The 26177-nt window shown below is 44.8% G+C and overlaps 1 protein-coding gene across 4 annotated transcripts in view; it reads left to right on the forward strand.

Moving 5' to 3' along the window:
- Positions 1-26177, forward strand: part of CIB4 (calcium and integrin binding family member 4) — a 95748-nt gene that overhangs the window by 56665 nt on the left and 12906 nt on the right. For all 4 annotated transcript variants that reach the window (XM_033939528.1, XM_033939526.1, XM_033939527.1 and 1 more), the window contains one exon: positions 6771-6880. In XM_033939528.1, coding sequence (XP_033795419.1) covers positions 6771-6880 — 110 coding nt within the window. The remainder of the gene's footprint in view (positions 1-6770; positions 6881-26177) is intronic.

The following is a 26177-nucleotide window of genomic DNA, read 5'->3' on the forward strand; positions in this document are numbered from 1 at the left end:
TCCACCGAGTCCCATCATTCAGACCGACCAACGCACGCTACCCCAGGCCTATCATCATTCGCTTTCTGAGATACAGCCAGCTCACGGAGGTCATGCAAAAGACGAAATCCAAAGCACCACTTAAACTCACAATATTCTCATTGTGCCTGACCTGAGTAAAAACACCACACAACAACGCAAGCAACTACATGCCTTCCGTCCACGTCTCAGAGAGATTAAAGCGCAGTTTGGCATGATGTACCCAGCCACCATGTGGGTCACTCTGAATAATTCCACCAAAAATTTTACTGATCCAAAACAACTGGCGGATTTCTTAGAGCAGGGGTAGGGAACTACGGTCCTTGAGAGCTGTATTCCAGTCGGGTTTTCAGGATTTCCCCAATGAATATGCTTTGAAAGAAGTGCATGCAAATAGATCTCATGCATATTCATTGGGGAAATCCTGAAAACCCGACTGGAATATGGCTCTCGAGGACCGGAGTTCCCTACCCCTGTCTTAGAGGAACAACAACTGACCAGCATCAATTGAGTCTAACTTTTGTTGTCTCATATTGCTAACCTCCATATATCAGGTTATTGAATGAATTCATGTTTGGTTTCTGGCGCCCATACACAGTTTCCACCACGTGGTATTTCTTTCGCCCGTATCAGCAGAAGATGGTCCGCCAGAAATAAGCATCACATTGTTTACTTTTTTATAGCTATTGAAGACTGGTTCATTAACTTTAATGTTTTCTATTACTCGGTTACCACAATGTACTTATTTCCTACTCTCAAAATGTTTATTACAGATTGGTTCAGATGAATCCATAATTATGATATTTCTTTTTCTGTTGCGATTAACCAATTACATATTAAGTTATTTAGGAGAGCACTACTATTATATCCTTTTACATGAATTTCTGACTTGATTTTACTATTTTAACTTCATATCTTACCTCATTATAATGCATTGATTCACTATTTTTAAAGCACAATTTTATTTTAACTTTTATTTTATTTATTTATTTATTTATTTATATATTTCTTAGAAATATAGTCAAAACTTATTTATTATCTTTTCAATATTTCCTTTGTTTGCATGATCATCCGTAATATAATTGATTGATATACGATTACCGGTACTTAAGACACACCCGATGACTCATGAATTAATAATTAGCTATGGAAACTCCCTGATATATCACTCAATTTTTCTTGTTTGCCAGAAATCCTGAATGAATCACTATTATTAATATTCACTTGCATTAATTAAATATAGGCAAGACTTATATAATGGATTCTAACCTTAGCTATGCTAGCAATGTACTCTTATTTTCTTTTTGTCTCTACTGTAATCTTATTATCTCACTTTATTGAATACTAGCAAATGAAATGTTATAACCTAGTTATGCGTTACAGTCACAGACCTTAGTGAATGATGTCATTGGAATCTGTGTTTATATGAATTTTCATCATACATGGGATCCTATAAATACATGATTTTTATTTTACACTAATGAAATACTTCACCCCTTTTAATTTTTGTTCTTCACACATTGAAACGTTGCTACATATCCTCTTATTTCACTCTATTAATTTTAGGACATGATTGTAATGATAAATAATAATATTTCCCTATAGCCTATTATATACCCATGTCATAATATCTTTTTCTTTCCTTTGCTAGAGGTACCCATCATGTTGTATGTATTATTGACCTTCTTGTGCTCCTCTTCAATACTCAATGTCCGCATAAATTGACTTCTCTGTTTAATTCATACTTACCAATATAGATGTATAATGATATAATATAATTAGGAAGGCTCTGGCTCTCAAAATCAAATCATATTTAGTTTCTTTATATTCCCTAACTGCTCACCCAACTAATTATATTTATTGATTTCCCACTGATGGATTGCTATCTAATCAATTCTTTATTTTTTGCCAGTGCAGCGATTGGGCAGCACTCTCACACTTTCTACCTATGGGGTTTTTCTACCAGCTACAGTTGCAGCTGATTAGTAGTGTAGGTCACCTGGATGTCATGACTTTTTCAACCTTGCTCAATAGTAATCCTATCTTCTTCTGTCTTCAAGCAGTTACATGTACGTATCAGCAGTGGCGTACCAAGGAGGGGGGCGGGGGTGCGGTCTGCCCCGGGTGCAGCCTTAGGGAGGGGTGCACAGCAGGCCAGGTCTGGAAAATTCAGCGGTGAATGGTGTTGAAACAGCTCCCTTTCTCCCTCCCTGCCCCTTACCTTTGTGGCGCTTGCCCACCCGACCAACCGACCGACCACAGGCCCGGTCCGACAAACCTCCCTGCCCTGTGAACGTGAGTCTAAATTACCTTCTTACAGCAGCTGGAGCATTGAAGCTGCGTGTGGCTGCCTTAAAGGTCTTCTCTGATGCAACTGGCAGCCATATGCAACTACAACGCTCGGCTGCTGTAAGAAGGTAATTTATACTCACGGCCACCGGGCAGGGAGGTTTGTCGGACCAGGCCTGTTGTTGGTCGTGCGAGAAGGGGGAAGCGCCACGAAGATAAGGGGCAGTGAGGGAGAAAGGAAGGAAAGGTGGAGTGGAGAGGAAAAGATGCTTAAGGGAAATGGGTAAAACAGAGGGGGAAGAAGGATGCTGAAAGCACATGGGGAAGACAGGGGGTGAAGGACGCTGAAAGGACATTGGGAAGACGGGGAGAGAAGGTCGCTGAAAGGACATGGGGAAAACAGAGGGGGAGAAGGACGCTGAAAGCACATGGGGAAGACAGAGGGGGAGAAGGACGCTGACAGGACATGGGGAAGACAGGGGGGGAGAAGGACACTGAAAGGACATGGGGAAGACAGAGGGGGGAGAAAGACGCTGACAGGATATGGGGAAGATGGGGGGAGAAGATGCTGAAGGGAAATGGGGAAGAGAGACTGGGGAAAAGACGCTGAAGGGAAATGGGGAAGAGAGAGTGGGGAGAAGATGCTGAAGGGAAATGGGGAAGAGTGGGGGGAAGACGTTGGCAGAGAAGAAGACAGAGATGCCAGACTATGGGGGAAGCAGAGGGAAGAAGATGGGTGTCAGACCAATTTGGAAGGGGGGAAAAAGGGAGAGGCACAGTAACAGAGCAAATGGAAGACGCAGAGAGAAGAGAGACAGTGGATGGAAGGAATTGAATGAGAATATGAGGAAAGCAGAAACCAGGCAACAAAGGTAGAAAAAAAAATTCTATTTTTTTTTTTTTTTTTGCTTCAGGATAAAGTAGTATATTAGTTGTGTAGATAAAAATTTATAAACAAAGCCCTGCCAGTTGAACATCTCTTTCTCCAGTTCAGCAGCCAGAACTTAGATTTATAAGGAAGGAATAAGCTAAATATTGCAGTACTGAGGCTTGTATGGGTGCTAAGGGGACGGTGATGGGGCTGTGAATGGAATGGCGGTGGCGGGGCGGTGAAGGGGACGGTGCAGTGACAGGGACAGATTTTTTCCCTGTGTTATTCCCTAATGCTCATGTCAAAAGCTTCCCTCTGACTCAGCTTCCTTTTTCCGCTTTTGACTGAGCACCACATTGCCGATCTGAAATTCTGTTGATGCCAGGGGTAGAAGGAGGCCCGTTGCCGATCTTCAGTGTCATCACGGGGGGGGCGGGGGGTTGCAGATCTTGTTGCCAAAATCGGAGAGATGAGGAAGGGAGAAAGATGGGCCTGTGGTGGATGGAGAGATTGAGAGAAGGGGGCAGATGATGGAAGTGGGGAGAAAGGGGAGAGAGAAGAAGGCAGATGATGGAAGTAGGGAGAAGGGGCAGATGATGGAAGTGGGGAGAGAGAAGAGGGCAGATGATGGGGGAAAAGGATTGAGTTAGGGAAATGCTGGAGGGGGTGAGGGAAAGAGGTGGCGAGCTGTAGGAAAACAGTAAAAAAGGAAATTGATGAGAGGGTAGTAAGAACGTAATCTAGATGGATGCAGAAAATAAATTGAAAAGGAAAATGAGGGAAGAAAGGGATTGCAGAAGAGAGATGTGGGAGAGGGAAGGAGAGGAGAGAGATGCTAGACCAATGGGGGTGAAAGGAGAGATGGAAGGGGGAGGCATACAGTTTCTGGAAAGGGCATAGAAGGAGAGAAGATGCCATATAGGGGCAGAGAGATGGCAGACAGTGGATGGAAGGAAGACAGTAACAAGAAGATGAGGAAAGCAGAAACCAGAGAAGACAAAGGTAGAACAAAAATTTTCTATTTATTTATTGCTTTAGGAGACATATGTCACTGTTTTTGTGGTGTTGCATTTTATGCAGAGTCCAGCTTCTTGCTGGTTCAATTTAACCTTTGTCTATGTATTTCTATTTTATCCCCCCTTTTACAAAACTGTAGAGTGTTTTTTAGTGCCAGCCATGGTGGTAGCAGCTCTGATGCTCAGAATTCTATGAGTGTCAGAGCTGTTACCACCGTGGCTAAAATCCACACTACAGTTTTGTAAAAGGGGGAGGGGTTAGTTTGTGATGACATATTTCATACTAGGCTTAGGTGTTTTCTGTATTCTGTGTGTTCGAAAAACATGGTTTTCTGTTAGGATTGATCTGTACTAGTCTGGCTTGTTTAGTTTTACAATGGGTGTATTGATGTTGTACTGCTCACTGCAATATGTAAGATGCTGCCTTTTCCTAGGTATTCATGTGTGACTTGTGGCTTGTTACTAAAAATCATGTTTTTCATATAGATGGTGGGGGGGGTGCCAAAAAATGATGGGCCCCGGGTGTCACATATGTTAGGTACGCCACTGCGTACCAGTACTCCAAGCAACAGTGTCCTCTTCTGAAAATGAGCCACATGATTTACTGATGCTAAAAATAGTTTCATTAAATGTCAAGGGATTTCATAACCCTATAAAATGGAAAAAAGTACTGGACTACATAACAAAGAAATCCCCTGACATCGTGTGTTTTCAAAAAACCCATCTCAATGCTCTCGAATCCTCTAAATTGAAAACTAAATGGTTCACACCTGTCATTGCATCTCCAGCTGTGCAAAAAAAGAATGGTACAGCTATATTAATACGAGCCAGAACAGACATCAAGTTACTGTCACAATCTAAGGATGCTGAAGGACGCTGGGTCAAAGTCTACTTGTTGATAGGGCAAATTTCGCTAACATGGCGGCAATTCATTTTTTTATGTCACAGCCCCTCAAACATGGAACTCACTCCCGATCGGCCCCCCGCCAAACCCGCAACTCCCTGCCAACCCCTCGACACCACCCCCCACCCTCGACACCCCCCGTACCTAAAAACCAAGCCCACCGGCAGGCCCACCATCCGTCGAATGGCGGGCCTTAGGGCCTGATTAGCCAAAGCACCTCAAACCCCGCGGGGCCTTAGGCACATGGGCTGGGTTGGGCTCCCTCCTGCCAAGATCGTGTCAGGGAGGGTGGCGGTTCTTTGGGCAAGAGGGCTTGGGCTTCCTCCTGCCCCGGTCGTGTAGGGGAGGGTGGCAGTTCTTCGGGCAGGAGATCTTGGGCTCCCTCCTGCCCCGGTCATGTCGGGGGTGATGGATCGCGGCAGGAGAGATTGGCTATCTCTCCTGCCATGATAGTGATCCGAAGTGCTGCGGTTGACGGCACTTCGGGATCATTATCGCGGCAGGGGAGATGAACCATCTGTCCTACCGCCATCCTGGGAGTGGGGAGTGGATTCTGTAACCGGTGTTCTTTTTGATAGACATCAGTTACAGAATCCAGCTTTTAGGCGAAGGACTGGCTCCTCCTTCGCCTAAAAGCTCTTGTGTTGGGCGTTTGGGACTTAGGCTTTTTTGAAGTTCATTATATGTGGTAAGTGTAGACATAGTGGTGGTCTGGGCATTTAAACAGCTGAATGTAGAGGCAGGCCATTATAAAAAAAAAAACCTTCCTTTTTGGTGGAATTCATTATGCCACATATATAGAATGGAAAGATCAACAGCGATACAAAATGGAAATTATAATAATTTTATTAAAATTTGGGAGCCATTAACGTCTTTTTGTCATGATTAAATGCCATTTTTCTATTAGTCATACAACAAATAGTAATGGGAGGGGGGAGGGATACAAATATAGGTTTCTTATTATGAATGAAGAGATTTGAGAGAGGGTGGGGAGAGGGTTACATTTGTATGTTTAGATTATAATGATAAGATATGCAAGTGCTCTGATTAATTGTGTTTATTATGATACGTTGTACACTTGATGAAAGTTTTAAAAATGAATAAAGAATTAAAAAAAAAAAAAAAACACCTCCTTATGGATTTTTTTTTTTTTTTTAATGGACATTTTCCCTGCTTCTACTTTCAACGTTTAGGGCCTTAGGCCAAAAGGGGACTTAGATGTTTTTGTTATTATGCCCCTCCACGTGTTCAATTCCAACCCGCAATCCTGGAGTTGCAGGAGGTCACATACAAAGGAATAACCACTTGGAGAAGAGATTACACACTAAGCAGAAAGTAAATATAGTCACATGCTGAACTATAATACACACAATACAGTGTGCAAATATTCTAGTGGCAGAACAATGGCAGTGTGAAAGAAAAATTGTGTAGTGCATAAAGCGCCACATATTTACTCAATTCTTTGTCTTCAAATATTTGAAGAATGAAGCCCTTTGTCTTTGTCACCAATTCACACTGTCTTATTAGAAGAATGAAAAGAACCAAATGAGATATGAAATATTGTAGTAAATGCAATAGATACCAAATTTTACTCTGTTTATCTCCTTGACCTGTTTGTCAGATAAAAAAATAAACAGCATTCCTCTCATTGATTTCTGTATCTTTCAAACAGATTTTAATGAAAATGATTATATAGATGAAGATGATATTACAACTATTATCCATCGTTTGACAAATACTGAAGAAATCGAGGAGAATGAAATTATACAACTGATTGACCATGTATGTGTGTTTGTTTGTTTTTACAATCCTTTAAAGCACATAGATAGTATGGATGTGCATCAGGAAAATTTTATGTTGTTCCTTGTTTTATTTTGTCTCCTAACTTTATTTAATGTCTTGTCATTCTGGATCTCTCTGCAGTAGCTTCACTGGGGTTTGTTCAGCTGGTGGTATCCCCCACTCATGTTACAGAGCATAATTTGGATGTTATTTCTTCAAGGCCATATGGTCAATTTGTGTATAATAATTCTGTGTGAATTTGTGTCCTTACCCTGGTCACACAGTAGATTGATTATCGGCAGGTTAAGGGTGCCAGATTGAGTTTTATCAGTTGAGAACTAGCTTGTGAGAAAATCACATGGCCCAATGATTAAGGTCAATTTCATTATTCATTGTGAGCGGGAAGTGGCTAATTTTGAAGACATGAATCCTGTTTCCTTTTTCAATAAATGGAACAGTTCCATTATAACTGCCACTTCACAGAAAGGATTTGCTTTCTGTGGTATGTTGGTCAATTTGATTATAAACTGCAGATTTAGAAAATTAAGTGGTAGTGGCAGAGTAGTCAGCTGCATGAAGATAACTTTTTTGTACATCTGACGAATGTGTATCATTGTGACGGGGTGTACATCCTGTGCCAGGAACTTAAGAATCAGGGGTCTCCTCTAGAAAATGACATGATGGAAACATTTGGCCCCATCTCTGCCTGGTCCCTAAGCTCGGTCCCTGTTCCCGCGAGCTTGGTCCCCATCCCCACGAGCTGGGTCCCCGTCCCTGCAAACTGATCCCATCCACACAAGCATCGAATAGTTATGATTTTATATTTAACTTATTTTATTAAAATATAAAAAGAAACAATATTCTGTACAATTGTCATTTTATAAACACAAATAATATAGAGCAAGGATCAATAAAATCTGTCTCCCCTCCCCTTCACAAATATTCCCTCCACTAGTGAGAAAACTTAATAAGCCAAATTACTACAGAATGCTAAACAGAAAAATTATTCTAACAGAATACTGCAATCTCACATGACAGGGATAGTGTTAGGGGAGTGCAACTAGGGCAACTGCTCCCTGGTCAGAGGAGCCCTAAGCCAGCTGGAAGCTAAAGAAGCACGGTCGTGGCCTGGGCTTTGCGGTCCCCAGTTATGTGTAACACCAGCTCTTGCAAGAAACATATTTCAAATCCGATATATTCTAATCACAAAATAGAAAATAACATTATTTTTTTCTACCTTTTGTTGTCTCGTTTTATTCTTCAAATCATGTTGGTCTCAAGCGCTGGTCTCTGTTTTCTTTTGTCTTCTCTTAACTCACTTGCCAGGGTCTCCTGACCATTTGACATGTCTCCTCTCTCCATGCTCACCATCCATTTTCCATCTCTATGTATGTATTGTTTCCCATATTCAGCATCCCCCTTTTTACGTCTCCTATACATCCCTTTCTAGTATATCCCCTCCACGTATATAGTATCATTCCTCTATATCCCTATGCTCACCCTGTCCAGTGTCTTCCTTTTAGTTCATATTCTCCCCCATGTCTAGCCATCTTTTCTCTGTGTCCATATACCCTCCCATGTCTAGTATTACCCCTTTCTCCATATACCACCCCGATGCAGCATTCCCCTTTTTGTCCCTGTTCCTATGCTCCCATCCATACCCAACATTATCCCAGGACAAGCAGGCAGCATATTCTTGACTGATGGGTGACGGAACCGACGGAGCCCCGGTACGGACAATTTTAGAGTGATTGCACTCTAAGAACTTGGAAAGTTCTAGTAGGCCGCACGCGCGAGTGCCTTCCCGCCCGACAGAGGCGCGCGGTCCCCAGTTTCTTAGTTTCCGCGGAGCTAAGAAGACGCATTTTCAACGGCTGTTGAAACCTTTTTCTCTTTTCGCTCGCGTAAACCGTTTTGGAAATTGATATTTCCCTTTTTTTTTTCTTTTTCTTATTTTCTTTAAAAAAAAAAAAAAAAAAAGAATTTTCTTTTTTTCTTCTTTTTTCGGGTTTGCCCCGGCGGGGCCTGCTGCCACCATCGAGGCCTTGGCCTTCGATTTGGCAGAAGCCGTCTTTACGTTCATGCCCCCCCAACCCGGATTTAAGAAGTGCCAACGGTGCGCGAGGCCCATTTCTCTCACTGACCCGCACAACTGGTGTTTACAGTGCCTGGGTCCTGACCATCGAGCGTCCACCTGCACCCACTGTGCCACTCTCAAAAAGAGAACCTTAAAAAACCGACAGATCCAGCAGCAGTTATTATTTGGTACCGATATGTCGGATTCGGCGGCACCGGCTCCGACTTCGGCACCGACGCAGTCGGCACCTACCTCATCGACACCGCGCCAGCGTCGCATCTCTCAGGTAAGCCGGCTAAGAAGCCTTCCCCGCTGGAGCGTCCTCCGGTCTCAGTAGCAGCGAGCCCAGTCCTGCCGACCTCGAGGCGCCCGCGGAAGCGCTCCGCTCCGATTGAGGTGAGCCCCTCGACCTCGGGTTCCTCTTCGGAGTGTAGAGCGGCACCGAAGGTACCGCAGAAGAAAAAAGCGGTTCCGGTGCCTTCCCTGGACGAGCGAATTGCCGCCGTCCTGCAGGCTCAGCTCAAGGAGCAATTACAGCAGCTCCTTCCTGCTCTTTTGCAACCGAGCCTTCCAGTCCCGGTCCGGTCTGAGACACCAGTACCGGCGATGGAACATCCTCTTTTATCGGCATCCACTCTGTCGGTACCGGTGCATTTGGCTTCATCAGTATCCATGCCAATCTTAGCGCCGGAACCCAGGTCCTTACACCAGGCTGTGCAAACTTCAGCACCGACACAGCCTATCACATCTCCCGGTACCGTTTCCCAGAGGTCTGGTAAATCGATTCGCAAAACTCGACACCTAGAACCCTCCATACCGGAGTCCCGGGACCGCAGCTTTCAAGTAAGGGACCCTGATCTGTGGGGTGACTCAGAGGAGCCTCTTCTCTCTGAGGGTGAGTGTTCATCGGGGGACGAGGATCCTTCTCTTTTAGATCCATCCTCTAAGCCTGATGCAACCTCTTTCACCTCTTTTCTTAAAGAGATGTGTGACTCCCTCTCTATTCCCTTGGAGGTTGAATCCAAAAAATCCAAAGCATTTCTCGATGCACTGGATTTTGACCAGCCTCCAAGGGAATTTCTAAAATTGCCTCTCCATGATATACTACGAGAGACTTTCTACAAAAATCTAGAGACACCTTTGACCATCCCAGGAGCTCCCCGCAAACTGGACTCCTTATATAAGGTCATACCTATTCCGGGCTTTGACAAACCACAACTCCCTCATGAATCTCTTTTGGTGGAATCCACTTTAAAGAAATCCACGGGAGCTAGTGTGTACGCCTCTGTCCCTCCTGGCAGAGAAGGTAAGGCCATGGATAAGTTTGGCAAAAGGTTATATCAGAATGCGATACTGGCTAATAGATCAGGGAATTATGCTTTCCATTTCTCATTCTACCTTAAGCATCTCATTCAGAATTTGTCCACTTTTGAAAAGTACCTCCTTGACCGAAAAAGATCTGCCTTTCGCCAAACTTCTTCATCGCTCTTACAACTTCGTAAGTTCATGGTCAGGTCGATCTATGACACCTTTGAGCTGACCTCTCGGGCCACGGCTATGTCAGTGGCCATGCGTCGACTGGCTTGGCTCAGAGTTTCAGAACTTGATGTCAATCATCAAGATCGACTGGCTAATGCACCTTGCCTGGGGGATGAGCTGTTTGGAGAATCCATGGACTCCACTACCCAAAAGCTCTCAGCTCATGAGACTAGGTGGGATACTCTCCTCAAAACAAAAAAGAAGACCCCACCCACCAGGCCCTTTCGCCAGCAATTGGCCTACCAACGTCGATTTGTGGCTCGTCCTCTGCCACCGGCCCCTCAACAACCCAGGCGTCAGAGGCAACAACAGAGGCAAAACACTAGACCAGCTCAGCAGCAACAACAAGTGAAGCCGCCTCCTCCACAGAAATCCTCACAACCCTTTTGACTTGATTCTCCAGGACATAGCCAGTATCCCACCATCTACCCATCTTCTGCTGCCAATAGGAGGACGTCTTACTCATTTCATAAGCCGTTGGGAAACCATCACCTCGGATCAGTGGGTCCTCAACATCATCTGCCACGGCTACTCTCTCAACTTTCAGACTCTTCCTGCCCAAGGTCTGCCAAAAGAGTCTGCTTTGAACACTCCTCAGTCTTCCCTCCTTCTTCAAGAGGTTCAATCCCTCCTCCTTCTGAACGCCATAGAGGAGGTTCCTCTAGATCAGCAGGGACAGGGATTCTACTCTCGTTATTTTCTAGTCCCCAAAAAAACAGGAGATCTCAGACCCATCCTAGATCTTCGCGATCTCAACAAATGCTTGGTCAAAGAGAAATTCAGAATGCTTTCTCTGGCCACTCTTTACCCTCTTCTCAATCAGGGCGACTGGCTATGCTCCCTCGATCTCAAAGAGGCATATACTCACATACCGGTCAATCTGGCCTCCAGACAGTACCTCCGCTTCATGATCCATCATTGTCATTACCAATACAAGGTGCTGCCCTTCGGTCTTGCCTCCTCTCCAAGAGTATTCACCAAATGTCTGATTGTGGTGGCTGCCTTTCTACGTTCTCACTACCTTCAAGTCTTTCCTTACCTGGAAGATTGGTTAATCAAGGCCAATTCATCTCAGACAGTACTTCTGGCCACCAACCAAACCATCCTGTTTCTACGACTTCTGGGGTTCGAGATCAATCTACCCAAATCTCATTTCATCCCTACTCAGAGACTTCAGTTCATTGGAGCGGTGCTGGACACAGTCCTCATGAGAGCGTTCCTGCCGTCCAACCGTCTTCAAACTCTTCAGTCTCTATGTCAGCAGGTACTTCCTCAACGTTCCATCTCTGCCAAGCAAATGATGATACTCTTGGGTCACATGGCCTCCACAGTTCATGTCACACCCTTCGCACGTCTTCACCTGCGCACTCCTCAATGGACCCTAGCTTTTCAGTGGTCCCAAGCGACGGATCCCTGCTCACGACACATATCTGTGACATCGTCTCTTCGTCAGTCTCTGCAATGGTGGCTGATATCTTCAAATCTCTCCAGAGGTCTTCTGTTCCATCTACCTCCTCATCAACTTATCATCACCACCGACACCTCCCCTTATGCCTGGGGAGCTCATTTGAACGAGTTCTAAACTCAAGGTCTTTGGACAGTCCAGGAAATGAAACATCACATCAATTTCCTGGAACTCAGAGCGATGTTTTATGCCCTCAAGGCCTTCCAACATCTTCTCTTTCCTCAAGTCCTCCTGCTGTGCACAGACAATCAAGTTGCAATGTACTACATCAACAAGCAGGGTGGGACAGGCTCTCGCCTCTTGTGCCAGGAAGCCCAGAAGATTTGGGCTTGGGCCACAGATCACCAACTCTTCCTGAAGGCGATCTACATTCAGGGAGAGCAGAATTCCTTGGCGGACAAACTCAGCAGAATTCTCCAGCCTCACGAGTGGACTCTCGATCCTTTAACTCTACAGTCTATCTTCACTCAGTGGGGCACTCCTCAGATAGACCTCTTTGCAGCTCCTCACAATCACCAGCTGCCCCTCTTCTGCTCCAGACTCTCCTCTCCTCACCGTCTGACAGCAGATGCATTTCTCCTGGATTGGTCCAATCTGTTCCTGTATGCTTTCCATTCGCTACCTCTCATGTTACGAACCTTGTTCAAGCTCAAGAGGGAACAGGCCACCATGATTCTCATCGCTCCACGATGGCCCAGACAACATTGGTTCTCCCTTCTACTTCAACTCAGTTCCAGGGAGCCTATTCTTCTTCCATTGTTTCCTTCTCTGCTTGCACAGCATCAGGAGACCCTTCTGCATCCCAACCTACAGTCTCTGCACCTGACAGCTTGGTATCTCTCGGGCTGACTTCGAATGATACTTTGTTGTCTCAGCCCGTTCGTTCTATTCTGGATGCCTCCAGGAAACCTGCAACTCTGCAATGTTATCATCAGAAGTGGACAAGATTTTCTTCCTGGTGTCTTCTTCATCATCATAATCCTACGTCCCTTGCAGTGGAGACTTTGTTGGATTAACTTCTTTCTTTGTCTGACTCTGGTCTCAAGTCTACTTCCATCAGAGTCCACCTCAGTGCTATTGCTGCTTTTCATGAGCCAGTTCATGGGAAACTCCTTTCAGCTCATCCCTTGGTTTCCAGGTTCATGCGGGGTCTTTTCAATGTGAAACCACCTCTTAAAGCACCCCCTGTAGTCTGGGATCTCAATGTGGTTCTCTCCGCCTTAATGAAGCCTCCGTTTGAACCTTTGGCTACGACTCCTTTCAAGTTTCTCATGTGGAAAGTGGTCTTCCTTATTGCTCTAACCTCTGCCAGGAGGGTTAGTGAGCTACATGCACTAGTTGCGGATCCACCTTTTACAATCTTTCATCATGACAAGGTGGTTCTGCGTACACATCCAAAGTTTCTCCCTAAGGTTGTCTCTGAATTCCATCTCAACCAATCCATTGTTCTGCCTGTCTTCTTTCCGAAACCTCACTCTCATTCTGGAGAATAGGCTCTACATACTTTGGACTGTAAGAGGGCTCTAGCTTACTATTTAGAGCGTACTAAGCCCCACAGATCAACTCCCCAACTCTTTCTGTCCTTTGATCCGAATAAATTGGGACGTCCTGTTTCTAAACGTACGTTGTCTAATTGGCTTGCAGCGTGCATTTCATTCTGTTATGCTCAGACCGGACTGACACTGGAAGATTCTGTCACGGCCCATAGAGTTAGAGCTATGTCAGCATCTGTAGCTTTCCTCCGTTCCACGCCTATTGAGGAAATCTGCAAGGCTGCTACTTGGTCCTCAGTTCATACTTTTACATCTCACTATTGTCTGGATGCATTCTCCAGAAGGGATGGACACTTCTGCCAATCTGTTTTGCAAAATTTGTTTTCCTAATGGCCAACCTTCCCTCCATCCCTCTTTTTGTTAGCTTGGAGGTCACCCATCAGTCAAGAATATGCTCCCTGTTTGTCCTGGGATAAAGCACAGTTACTTACCGTAACAGGTGTTATCCAGGGACAGCAGGCAGATATTCTTGCGTCCCACCCACCTCCCCGGGTTGGCTTCTTAGATGGCTTATCCTAACTGGGGACCGCGCGCCTCTGTCGGGCGGGAAGGCACTCGCGCGTGCGCGGTGCTGCTTACTAGAACTTTCCAAGTTCTTAGAGTGCAATCACTCTAAAATTGTCCGTACCGGGGCTCCGTCGGTGCCGTCACCCATCAGTCAAGAATATCTGCCTGCTGTCCCTGGATAACACCTGTTACGATAAATAACTGTGCTTTCTTTTCCCCTCTCTTACTCCCTTATACCAATGTGTCTCTCATACTCTCTCTTTCCTCCCTCCCTCTGCTATGTTCATTATTTCATTCACTCTTCCTTCATTCCCTAGCTTCAGGTTTTCTCTTTCCCTTCCCTTCTCTCTCTTCCTCCCTGCAGGCCCTGCACCTCTCTCCCTTCCCTCTAGTCCCCTTCCCTTGGGTCCAACACCTCTATCCCTTCCCTTCAGTGTCCAGGTGTGGGTCTGGCACCTTTCCCTTCCCTCTAGCTCCACTCCACCCAAATGGTCTCAGCACCTCTTGCCCTTCCACCACAATCCCTAGACCAAATCCAGTAACTCTATCCCTTCCCTTCAGCTCCAGCCAGTCCAGCAGTCCAAGCAACCCCCTCCCCTCTTTGCAAGTGCAGTAGCAGCAGCCCCCCCTCACAAATCCAGCAGCCCCCTTCCCTCCCTATCACAGATCCAACAGCCCCCCCCCCCCCCCATGCTCCTGATCACAGGTCAAAACCTGCAAAAAAAAAAAAAAAAAACCTTTTGCGACTCCCCTGGGTCAGCCCCTTTGCACCTTCCAGGTCGGGCCTACCAGCCTCACAGAAGCTTTGGGGAAGATGAGGCAATATTGCATGCAGGGCTGCTCTGGGTCCTTCTTCCAGTCGAGTCTCTCCTTCCGATGTAACTTTCATGAAAAAATGCAGGTTTCTAAAATATTTTTTTATAAATAAAAAAAAAATACAAGAAGTAGTAAGCCACACCAAGGTCCTTAATTGATAAACCTTTTTGGGGGAGGTGGTAGAAGGTAGTCCACTGGCTGATCAATTCTGGACTACTTTATACAAAAAATACCCCAGCTGTTCAAAGAGGCTGTTTTATAGGAAAATAAGTTGAAGTTTCTAGAGAAGCAAAATACTAAGGTCTCATTCTAGAAGCTAAAAGAGCCTGATGGCGAGGACGAGATGGGCGGATGTGGTTCCTCTCCACAGAAGTGGAAGTAAGGAAGAAATAGGGAATTACAGGCTAGTAAATCTGACTTCTATAGTAAGCAAATTAATGGAAACACTTTTAAAACAGAGAATAATGAAGTTTCTGGAATCTGGTGGTTTACAGGACTGGAGGCAACATGGATTCACTAGAGGTAGATCTTGTCAGATTAGGAGACAAAATAGGAGACAAATACAGTCAATTTCTTTGACTGGGTGACCAGAGAATTGGATAGAGGGAGTACGCTAGATGTGGTATATTTAGATTTTAGCAAAACCTTTGACAGAGTTCCACACAAGCATTTAATAAGTTAACTGAGTACCCTTGGGATGTGCCCCAAAGTGAAGGGCTGGGTCAGGAATTGGTTGAGTGGAAGGAGACAGAGGGTAATGGTCAATAGAGATCACTCTGAGGAAAGGGAGATTACCAGTGGTGTGCCTCAAGGTTCTGTTCTTGGGCCTGTTCTTTTTAACATTTTTATAAGCAATATTGCTGAAGGGCTGTCGGGTAAGATTTGCTTCTTTGCGGATGATACCAAAATCTGCAATAGAGTAGACACGCCGGATGGTGTGAATAACATGAAGAAAGACCTGGAGAAGCTTGAAAAACGGTCTGAAATTTGGCAGCTAAAATTTAATGCTAAGAAATGCAAGGTCATGCATTTGGGATGCAAAAACCTGAGGGAATGGTACAGTTTAAGGGGGGGAGAACTTATGTGCACGACAGAAGAGCAGGTCTTGGATGTGATTGTATGTGATGATCTTAAGGTGGTCTAACAGGTTGAAAAGGTGACGGTGAAAGCTAGAAGGAAGCTAGGGTGCATAGGGAGAGGTATGGCCAGTAGGAAAAATGGGACCTCATTTAGAATATTGTGTGCAATTCTGGAGATTGCACCTTCAAAAAGATATTAAAAGGATGGAGTTGTTCTAGAGCAGGGGTGTCAAAGTCCCTCTTCGAGGGCCGCAATCCAGTCGGGTTATCAGGATTTCCCCAATGAATATGCATGAGATGTATTTGCATGCACTGCTTTTATTGTATGCTAATAGATCTCGTGCATATTCATTGGGGAAATCCTGAAAACCTGACTGGATTGTGACCATCGAGGAGGGACTTTGACACCCCTGTTCTAGAGAAAGGCTACAAAAATGGTGTGTGGTCTTCATCATAAGGCGTATAGGGACAAACTTAAAGATCTCAATATGTATACTTTGGAGGAAAGGCGGGAGAGGAGAGATATGATAGAGACATTTAAATAGCTATGTGGCATAAACGTGCATTAGTCGAATCTCTTTCATTTGAAAGGAAGCTCTGAAATGATAGGGCTTGGGATGAATATAAGAAGTGATAGGTAGAGAATAACACAGGGACAAATTTTTCCCCGTCCCCACAGGATCTCAATTTCCCTGTCCCATCCCCGCGAGTTTTGTCCCTGCTCCTGACCTTGACCCTGCCCCCTTCTTGCAAGCTCTGCCTTAACCACATAAGCCTGGAACACTTGGAACACTTATGATTTTAAAGTATTTGAGGCTTGTGCAGATGAGGACAGAGTTTGCAGGAATGGGGCAGGGACAGGAAAATAACTCTCTGGGGCAGGATGAAATAATGAGTTCCTGCGGAGATGAGGAAAAATTTGTACCCCCTGTCATTCGCTAGTGATAGGCTCAGGAGTAATCTAAGGAAATACTTTTTTACAGAAAGGGTAGTAGATGTGTGGAATAGTTTCCCGGAAGAGATAGTAGAGACAAAGACTGTTTCTGAATTCAAGAAAGTGTGGGATAGGCACGTGGGATCTCTTAGAGAGAGGAAGAGATAATGGTTACTGCGGATGGGCAGACTGGATGGGCCATTTGGCCTTTATCTGCCATCATGTTTCTATGTGCGTATTTGAAATTCAGTCATGAACATTTACACCTGCTCGAGTATCTGCACCTGCAAAATAGGCACAAGTTATGCTGCTTATGCCAGTGTCTTTATAAAATATTGCCTAGGTAGGTGCCAGTTGACCTCTCTTAAACCAGGTGTCCTGATAAAGAATTACCTTCCTAGGGCCAGATATAGGAAATGGGGGGAAAAAAAAAAGAAATCAGAAAGTAGTTCAAAATTGAGAAAATACATTTGGCATATGTTAACTGAATTGCACTGAAAGGGTGGAATTAAAGCTGGCGCTAACTAAGAACATAAGAATTGCCATACTGGGGCAGACCGAAGGTCCATTGAGCCCAGTATCTAGTTTCCAACAGTGGCCAGCCCAGGTCCCAAGTACCTAGCTAGATTGCAAGTAATAAAATAGGTTTTATACTGCTTATCCTAGGATTTTCCCAAGCCATCTCAATAATGACCTATGGACTTATGTTTTTGCAAATTATCCAAATCTTTTTTAAACCCTGCTGATGCACATTGGGAAGAATAATCCAAATTATAGTTACCAGATGCTAGGGTCCAACTTGGGTGTTAGCATCCAATAAAAAATCTGGGTGTCATTGTAGACAATATGATGAATCCTTCTGCTCAATCTGCTGCGGCAGCCAAAAAAGCAAAAAAGATGCTAGAAATTATTTAAAAAAGGGATGGTTAACAAGACTAAGAATGTTATAATGCCTCTGTATCACTCCATGGTGCGACTTAACCTGGAGTATTGCGTTCAGTTCTTGTTGCCTTATCGCAAGAAAGATTTATCTGAAATAGAAAAGGTTCAAAGAGCGAAGATGATTAAGGGAATGGATCTCCTTTCGTATGAGGAAAGCCTAAAAAGGTTAAGGTTCTTCAGCATGATTGAAGTCTACAAAATCCAGAGTGGTCTAGAATGGGTACAAATGGATCGATTTTTTTAATCCATCAAAAATTACAAAGACTAAGAGCTGGGATCCTGAGAGAACTTCTTGGGGGAGAGGGGGGACTGAAGTTATAAAGCTGTTGGGCCCTGAGGTGAGAAAAGGCATGAATTCTACTATATATGCCTGCCTCAATAGTAGGTCTGATGTGTCCTTGAAATATATGACTGCCTGGGAAGTGGATCTGGGTCAGGTTATTTACCCCTGAGGATTGGGAAATGACTTGGAAGCATACGGCTGTGCTTGACCTGGCCACTGTGATGTGGAAAATGGGTATAAAGCTTTGTTAAGCTGGTATTACAACCATGTTTTGTTGGCAAAGCTGTCTGGAGAGGGAGATGGTCAGTGCTGTTGGGGATATGGGCTTCCAGGTACCTACCTATATATGTAGTGGGACTGTGGAATGGCTCGGGAGTTTTGGACCTCTCTATTTCACACTTTATCCTATATTCTCGATAAAGCTCTAGAGCCCTCAATTGGATTGGCATTCCTGCATCATTATGCTAATACTTGGGATGAGGGGAAAGTTCGCTTTGGCAAACTTTTTCTAACGTCGGCTCACCTTGTGCTGGCTGCCAGTTGGAAACTACCTGCTTCACATGATATGCAATTAGTGCTGAATAAATTGGATGATTGGCACTCTTTTTATAGGCTGATGGCCTTAAAACATCATAGGATAGGGAGCTTTTTTAGGAAATGGCAATGTTATGAGTGGAAAAAAACTGTACAGTGATTGTGGGGTTTGGTATTGTGAGGTTCTTGGGGGGGACCTCATGCTTTTGGCTGTATTTTGTATAATGTTGGAAATTCTGTTTATGGAACTTTCTAGTTCAGGGATCTCAAAGTCCCTCCTTGAGGGCCACAATCCAGTCAGGTTTTCAGGATTTCCCCAATGAATATGCATGAGATCTATATGCATGCACTGCTTTCAATGCATATTCATTGGGGAAATCCTGAAAACCCGACTGGATTGTGGCCCTCAAGGAGGGACTTCAGTGTTCTCCCCAGAAATTTTTTCCAGACGGGTGGCATGAAAAAGTAGCCGGGTGGGGCGGGATGGGGAAATTAGGTGGTGGGGAAAATTAACCCCCTCTTTTACTAAGGTGCGCTAGCATTTTTAGTGCGCGCAAACCCCTGCGCTACGTGGGAAAACTAACGCCAGCTGAATGCTGGCATTAGCATCTAGCACATGTGGCAATTCCTCCGTGTGCTAAGCGCACGCTAAAACCACTATCGTAACTTAGTAAAAGGAGCCCTAAATGTGTACTATTTGTATTAGTTAATTATTATTATTTTCCAATGCTCAATATGACTTCCTTTTTTAAGGTTTGACACTTGTGCCAGAATATTTTTACTAAATTTAAGAAGTATTTGCCCTCTTTCAAATGGTATAGAGGTTAAAAAAGGGAAAGGCGTTAATGAAGTCATTAGGTTCAATCTAGCCATTTATTTCTGCATGAATTTAAACAACTAAAAAAAAAGATAAATATAGCCCAGTCATACAAGAAATGGCTCTACAGCAGGGGTGCCCACACTTTTTGGGCTTGCGAGCTACTTTTAAAATGACCAAGTCAAAATGATCTACCAACAATAAAATTTTTTTAAAAACACAAAGCACACAGTACGCAGAGAAAATGTTAATTATCATTTATATTCCGCGGGTTTTCAAAGTGGTCAAGGCAGACAATTCTATGCAATGTCACCTCAGGAACAACTATACAAAAATAGACAAATATACCCCCTCCCTTTTTACTAAATCGCAATAGCGGTTTTTAGAGCAGGGGGATGCACTGAATGCCCTGCGCTGCTCTCGATGCTCATAAGCTCCCTGCGCTAAAAACCGCTATTGCGGTTTAGTATAAGGGGGCCATAGTGCAAAATATAGACAGCAGATATAAATTCTCAAAACAGACACATTTTGATCACTAAACTGAAAATAAAATCATTTTTCCTACCTTTTTGTCTGGTGATTTCATTTGTCTCTGTTTGCACTTCCTTCTTCTGACTATAAGTCCAATATTTTTTTCTTTCTGCCCCTCCCTTTTTCTTTCTGTCTCTCTCCCCCCCCCCCCAAGCCATTGCGCCAATTTCTCCACTTCCCCGATTCTTTCCCTACCCCCTAAGCCATCATGCCGATTTCTCTCGAGCCAGGCCAGGAATGTACAAGCGCCGGACTCACAAAACTTCACTTCTGATGTCAATTCTAATGTCAGAGAGGAAGTTCCAGGCCAGTCAGGCAGCGATTGGCTGGCCCAGAACTTCCTCTCTGACATCAGAATTGACGTCGGAGGTGAAGTCTTGTGAGTCCGGTGCTTGTACACGCCTGGCCTGGCTCAGGGAGGCAGGAAGAAAAAGATTGCCAAGGCAACGCGATCGACTCACATTGCCTTTGCGATTTACTGGTAGATCGCGCTCGACCATTTGGGCACCTCTGCTGTTATAGTATCCTGTTCTGACCTGAGGAAAGGGGTTTAGTCCCCAAAATACTGCCTTATTTCCATTTCCTATTTATAAACTTTAATCAATAGATACAATACTACTTGATTCTACGTAAAGCAACAAAAAAATTTTTCGACCTTTTGTCATTTCTGCTTTAATCATCTTGTCTTCACTCTTCTTTCTAGCCAGCATCTGTCCGCTCTGTCTTCCATGCAGCATCAGCCCCTTCCATCCACTTTCTGTCTGCCCTCTCCCCGTTCCATATGGCATCTTCCCTCTTTTTATGCTCCTTCAATAAACTATCTATCCTGTGCTCCTTCTCTTCTCCTTTGTACATGATTGATTTCTGCTCTGCCACCTCTCCATTTTTCTCTCTGTCACCACCCCGTCCCCTATGCTCTGACATCTCTCTCTTCTCCTTTCTTTCCTTCACACCCCACAGTCTGGTATCTTCCCTTCCCTGATTCTCTGGCATCTCACTCCTTTCCTTTTCTTCCATCTCTCCCTCCCCCTCCATGCTCTGACATCTCCTCCTTCCTTTCCCCCTTCCTTTTCCCTTGATCTGGCATACTTTCCTTCTTCCCTCCATGCCCTGGCATCTCTTCCTCCCTCCCTTCCCTCCAATCCCTGGCATCTCGTTTCATTCCCTCCCTCATCTTCTTTCTCCCTCCAGTTAGGTGCAGCAAGTCTCTCCTCCTCTGCTCCCTTTCCTCCTTCTGTCACCCAAGGCCTGGCGTCATGAACTTCTTCAGGCAGCAGCATTCACAATTCACTGCTGTTGCCAGCTTCAGACCTTCTTCTCTGTCAGGTCCTGCCTTCATGGAAACAGAAGTAGGCAGGACCTGGCAGAAAGGAAGGCCTGAAGCTGACAACAGCAGTGAATTGTAAATGCTGTTGCTAGCCAAAGAAGTTCATGACACCAGGCCGAGCACCCGGGGCAGACTGCTACTCTCCCCCCCCCCTCCACGACCCTCCTCTCTCTCCCTCCCTCCCATCACAAGACTCTAAACAGCACTGCTCTACTCTAAGCAGGCTGCTTCAGGGCTTTCTCCTGCCATGATTCCCTCTGGCACGTCACTGATGAGGGAAGGAAGTAAAGGAGGGTCAGATCGGGTTGGGGGGGCATCCAGGATGATAATGAGGTTGCTATTGCCAGCGAATCCAGCAAGGGTAAGGCCCCAAAGCACAGCACTGGCGGGCCCCCCTGACTATTTTGGGCCCTAGGCCTGTGCCTACTGGGCCTATCCTTTAATCTGGCCCTGCTTCCCCCCCCCCCATATGCCCTGACATCTCTCTCTTCCACTCCATGGTATTGTATCTTCTTTCCCTCCTTCCCATGGTCTTTGCATCTCTTTCCTCCTTTTCCTGATCTTCCTTCTCCCTCCTTCCCTCTCTCTCCCCAATTGGGTGCAGCAGCATTTCTCTTCCCCCTCCCCCATTGGGTACAGCAGTATTATCAGCATTTCTCTTCCCCCCCAATTTGGTACAGCAGAAGCAGCATTTCTCTTCACCCTCCCCCCTAATTGGGTGCAGCAGCATGACTCTTCCCCCTCCCCCTCCCCCTATTGGGTACAGCAGCAGCAGCAGCATTTCTCTTAACCCCCCCCCCACAATTGGGTACAGCAGAAGCACCAGCATCTATCTTCCCCCTCCCCCTCTAATTGGGTACAGCAGCTTTTCTCCTCCCATTCCCCCCCCCCCCCGTCTCACACACCCGGCAGATTCCTACAGACAAAGGCAAGTTGCAAGTTTCCCTTCGTCGCTGACCTATCTCCCAAAGGTCAGCGACAGAGGGAAGCTTACAATTTGCTGCTCTTGCTTACTTCGGGCCTTTCTCGTTGCCGGGTCCTGCCTTCGCGGAAACAGAAAGTAGGCAGGACCCGGCAGCGAGAAATGCCTGAAGTAAGCAAGAGCAAGTAAGCTTCCCTCTGTGGCTGGCCTATCTCCCGCATGCTCCGGGGCTCTAATGGTCCGTGCCGGCTTCTCTTCCCTACACCCCCCCCCCCCCCGACGTAACTTCCGGTTTCGGAGGGAAGCCGGGTTCGAGTTGCTTGCTGGGTTTGGTTTTAAGTCGGGCGGGAGTCTTTCGGCGGCTCTTCAGGCTGCGCGTTAAGCAGTGGCGGCAGCAGGATTCAGCAGATGACAGCTGGGCGGGCAACTAAATTTGCTGGGCGGAGCGCCCGGCTGAAAAGCGCTGGGGAGAACACTGGACTTTGAGATCCCTGTTCTAGTTATATCGTTCCTGTTATTACTGTGATTGTGGATGTTCTGCTCTGTATGAGATAATGTGCATCGCCAAAAAAAAGCTAAAAGTTTTTTTAAAAAAATTACAAAGACTAGGCACTCAATGAAGTTACAGAGTAATATTTTTAAAACCCATAGGAGGAAATAATTGTTCACTCAGAGAATAGTTAAGCTCTGGAACGCATTGCCAGAGGTTATGGTAAGAGCAGTTAACATAGCTGGTTTTAAAAAAGGTTTGGATATTTTTCTGGAGGAAAAACCCATATGTCTGTTGTTGAGATAGACATGGGGGAAGCCACTGCTTGCCCTGGATAAATAACATGGAATGTTACTACTTTTTACTAGTAACCTGGATTAGCCATTGTGAGGATGAGCTACTGGGCTAGATGGACTATTAGTCTGACCTAGTAAGGCTATTCTTATGTTCCCCTTAGTCCACATTTCTCAGCGAAGTACAATAATAATGTATATAATCAAAATATCCACATTTATATGAACTACAAGTCTGTTTTCTGCAATACTTTTGGCCACAGAACATGAAATGTTGCAGAATCACAAACAAAATACATTTTCAGCAAGGTTCCTTGGTTTATTTTTAAACTGATACTGCCACCTTTAGGAAGACAATTTATGGCATCATTACAAGTGTTATACAGTATGGGGTAAATTTTCAAAGCCTTAATCTGGAATCATGCAGGTAATCTGGAAGTTATAATGGTAACATGATTGAATCCATTTCAGAGGTTTATTAGCCAAGTAAAATTACCTAGGTAGCTTCATGTTACATAGACTTTTAAGGCATTTATTTTCAAAGTATATGGATATCTCAAAAAGCTGAAATGGACATTCATGTGACAAGAATGTTTAAATATTGATTTTGTAACATCCACACAGAGTACTTTCAAGTAAACTAGACATTCCCAGATCTATGTTCCTAGAATGAGTGTTTTGAGAGCATATTGAGGTCACTGTCGCAATCTGAATGTCTAAATGTGATAACATCCTTTCCTAGACCTAATATAAAAATGGAGGAGCTGCCGTACAGTGACAGATTAGAGAAACTGGGCCTCTTCTCCCTCGAACAGAGGAGATTGAGAAGGGACATGATCGAAACATTCAAGATACTGAAGGGGATAGACTTAGAAGATAAGGACGGGTTGTTCACCCTCTCCAAGGTAGGGAGAACGAGAGGGCACTCTTTAAAGTTGAAAGGGGATAGATTCTATACAAACGTAAGGAAGTTCTTCTTCACCCAGAGAGTGGTGGAAAACTGGAGCGCTCTCCCGGAGGCTGTCATAGGGGATAACACCCTCTAGGGATTCAAGACAAAGTTAGACAAGTTCCTACTGAACAAGGATGTATGCTGGTAGGGTTAGAATCAGTTAGGGCACTGGTCTTTGACCAAAAGGACCGCCGCGTGAGCGGACTGCTGGGTGCGATGGACCACTGGTCTGACCCAGCAGCGGCATCTCTTATGTTCTTAACAAGTGAAACTGTGACTTGCTAATGACACTATCCTAAAACTTAAAAGTGAAGAAGATTTAGAGATCCCTTCTTAATAAAGTTAAGAAACAAAATAAATGTGACTGAATCCAAAGACAAAAATGATGACAATAGGATAAAAAATGAACTTCTGAACTGATGGCGAGCACACTGACATTGAAACAGTTTCTGCCTTTTAAGATCAATCATTAGCAACAAAGGCTCCAGTAGTCGAGGAACATAGCAGAATAGCACCTGAGAGAATTGCAACAAAGGGTTTATAGAAGATTGTTAAGTCATTTAGGGCTAGATTCACTAAAGATAGCGACTCAATCACTGTTAGCCGATTCTCTGGCTGATTTTCCAACAGTGATTGAATCAATATCAAGTTTGCATGCAAATGATTTCCATGGAGGTGCAAATCATTTGCATGCAAACCTACCGACTCAATCACTCAGTGAACGATTGACAAATGCGCAGAGCCCTATAAAGTAGTGACAGGAGAAGCAGCCTCCTGTCACTGCTGTCAGGACTGCTTTTTTTAATGGAACAGATGTTCTGTGTGACTTAAACATGCACCATCTGTCCCATTAAAAAAGCCCCCCCCCATGCTAGCAACCCTGAGCCACCGTCCCATCCCCCCCCCAGACCCAAAAAGATGACAGGAGGGAAGCCCACTCCCTCGTGCCAGGAAAGACCTTCCCCTTACCCTCTCCCCCTGAAAAGAAGGCAGGAAGGATGCTCAGTCCCTCCTTCCAGGAAAGACCACCCCCCCTCCATCTTTTATGAAGAAGTGGGCATCACTCCTGCCATTTTTTTGGGGGGGCGAAGGGAGCGGGTGCCTTCAGGGCAGGAGGGAGTGTTCATCTCTACTGCCGTTTGTTTTAGGGTAGGTCACCACATTTGTTGCGGGGGCACGTGATTTCAGGGGTCATTTGGGGAGGGCTGTTGGCAGTGGTGGGGGATTTGTTTCATTTTTCTTTTATGGGGCAGATATTTTGCATGTGTAAATACATGCAAAATATCTGTGCCATTGAAAAAAATGAAAAAAAACAACAACCAGGCAGACCTGTCAGTAACACAAATACTGACAGGTCTATAGCAATCGGGTTTTAGGATCGATAAAACCCAATGCTAAATAGCCAAGCAATGTAAGTGAATAATCGCTTGGCTATTTTGCATGGGGTTTTACTAATTTGTGTGGCCGGATCGTAAAATGAGCGATTGAGGGGGAAATCACATGGTGGGCCTTTTAGTGAATCGGGTCGGTTAGCAGCGATCATCGCTAAACAGGTTTAGCGACGATCTCTGACTTTAGTGAATCTAGCCCTATATTACAGCCGGGGGAGATCTTGCATCACAAATTTGCTTGACTTCTTTGAAGATGCGAATAAACATGTGGATAAAGGTGAGTTGGGTGATCTAGTGTATCTAGATTTTCAGAAAGCTTTTGATAAAGTTCCTCATGAGAGGCTTCTGAGAAAATTAAAGAGTCATGGGATAGGTGGCAAAGTTCAGTTGTGGATTAGGAATTGGTTATCGGATAGAAAACAGAGGGTAGGGTTAAATGGTCATTTTTCTTAATGGAGGAGAGTAAACAGTGGCATGCTGCAGGGACTGTGACCGGTGCTATTTAACTTATTTATAACTGATCTGGAAATTGGAACGACGAGGAGGTGATTAAATTTGCAGATAACACTAAACTGTTCAAAGTTGTTAAAATGCATGCGGATTGCGAAAAATTGCAGGCGAACCTTAGGAAATTGGAAGACTGGGTGTCCAAGTGGCAGACGAAATTTAATGTGGACAAATGCAAAGTGATGCACATTAGGAAGAATAGCCTGAATCACAGTTGCTGGATGCTAGGGTCCAACTTGGGGGTTAGCGCCCAAGAAAAGGATCTGGGTATCATTGTAGACAATACAATGAAACCTTCTGTCCAATGTGCGGCGGAGGCCAAAAAAGCAAACAGGATG

The sequence above is a fragment of the Geotrypetes seraphini genome, chromosome 3 (assembly GCF_902459505.1).
Source record: "Geotrypetes seraphini chromosome 3, aGeoSer1.1, whole genome shotgun sequence".
Lineage (NCBI taxonomy): Eukaryota > Metazoa > Chordata > Amphibia > Gymnophiona > Dermophiidae > Geotrypetes > Geotrypetes seraphini.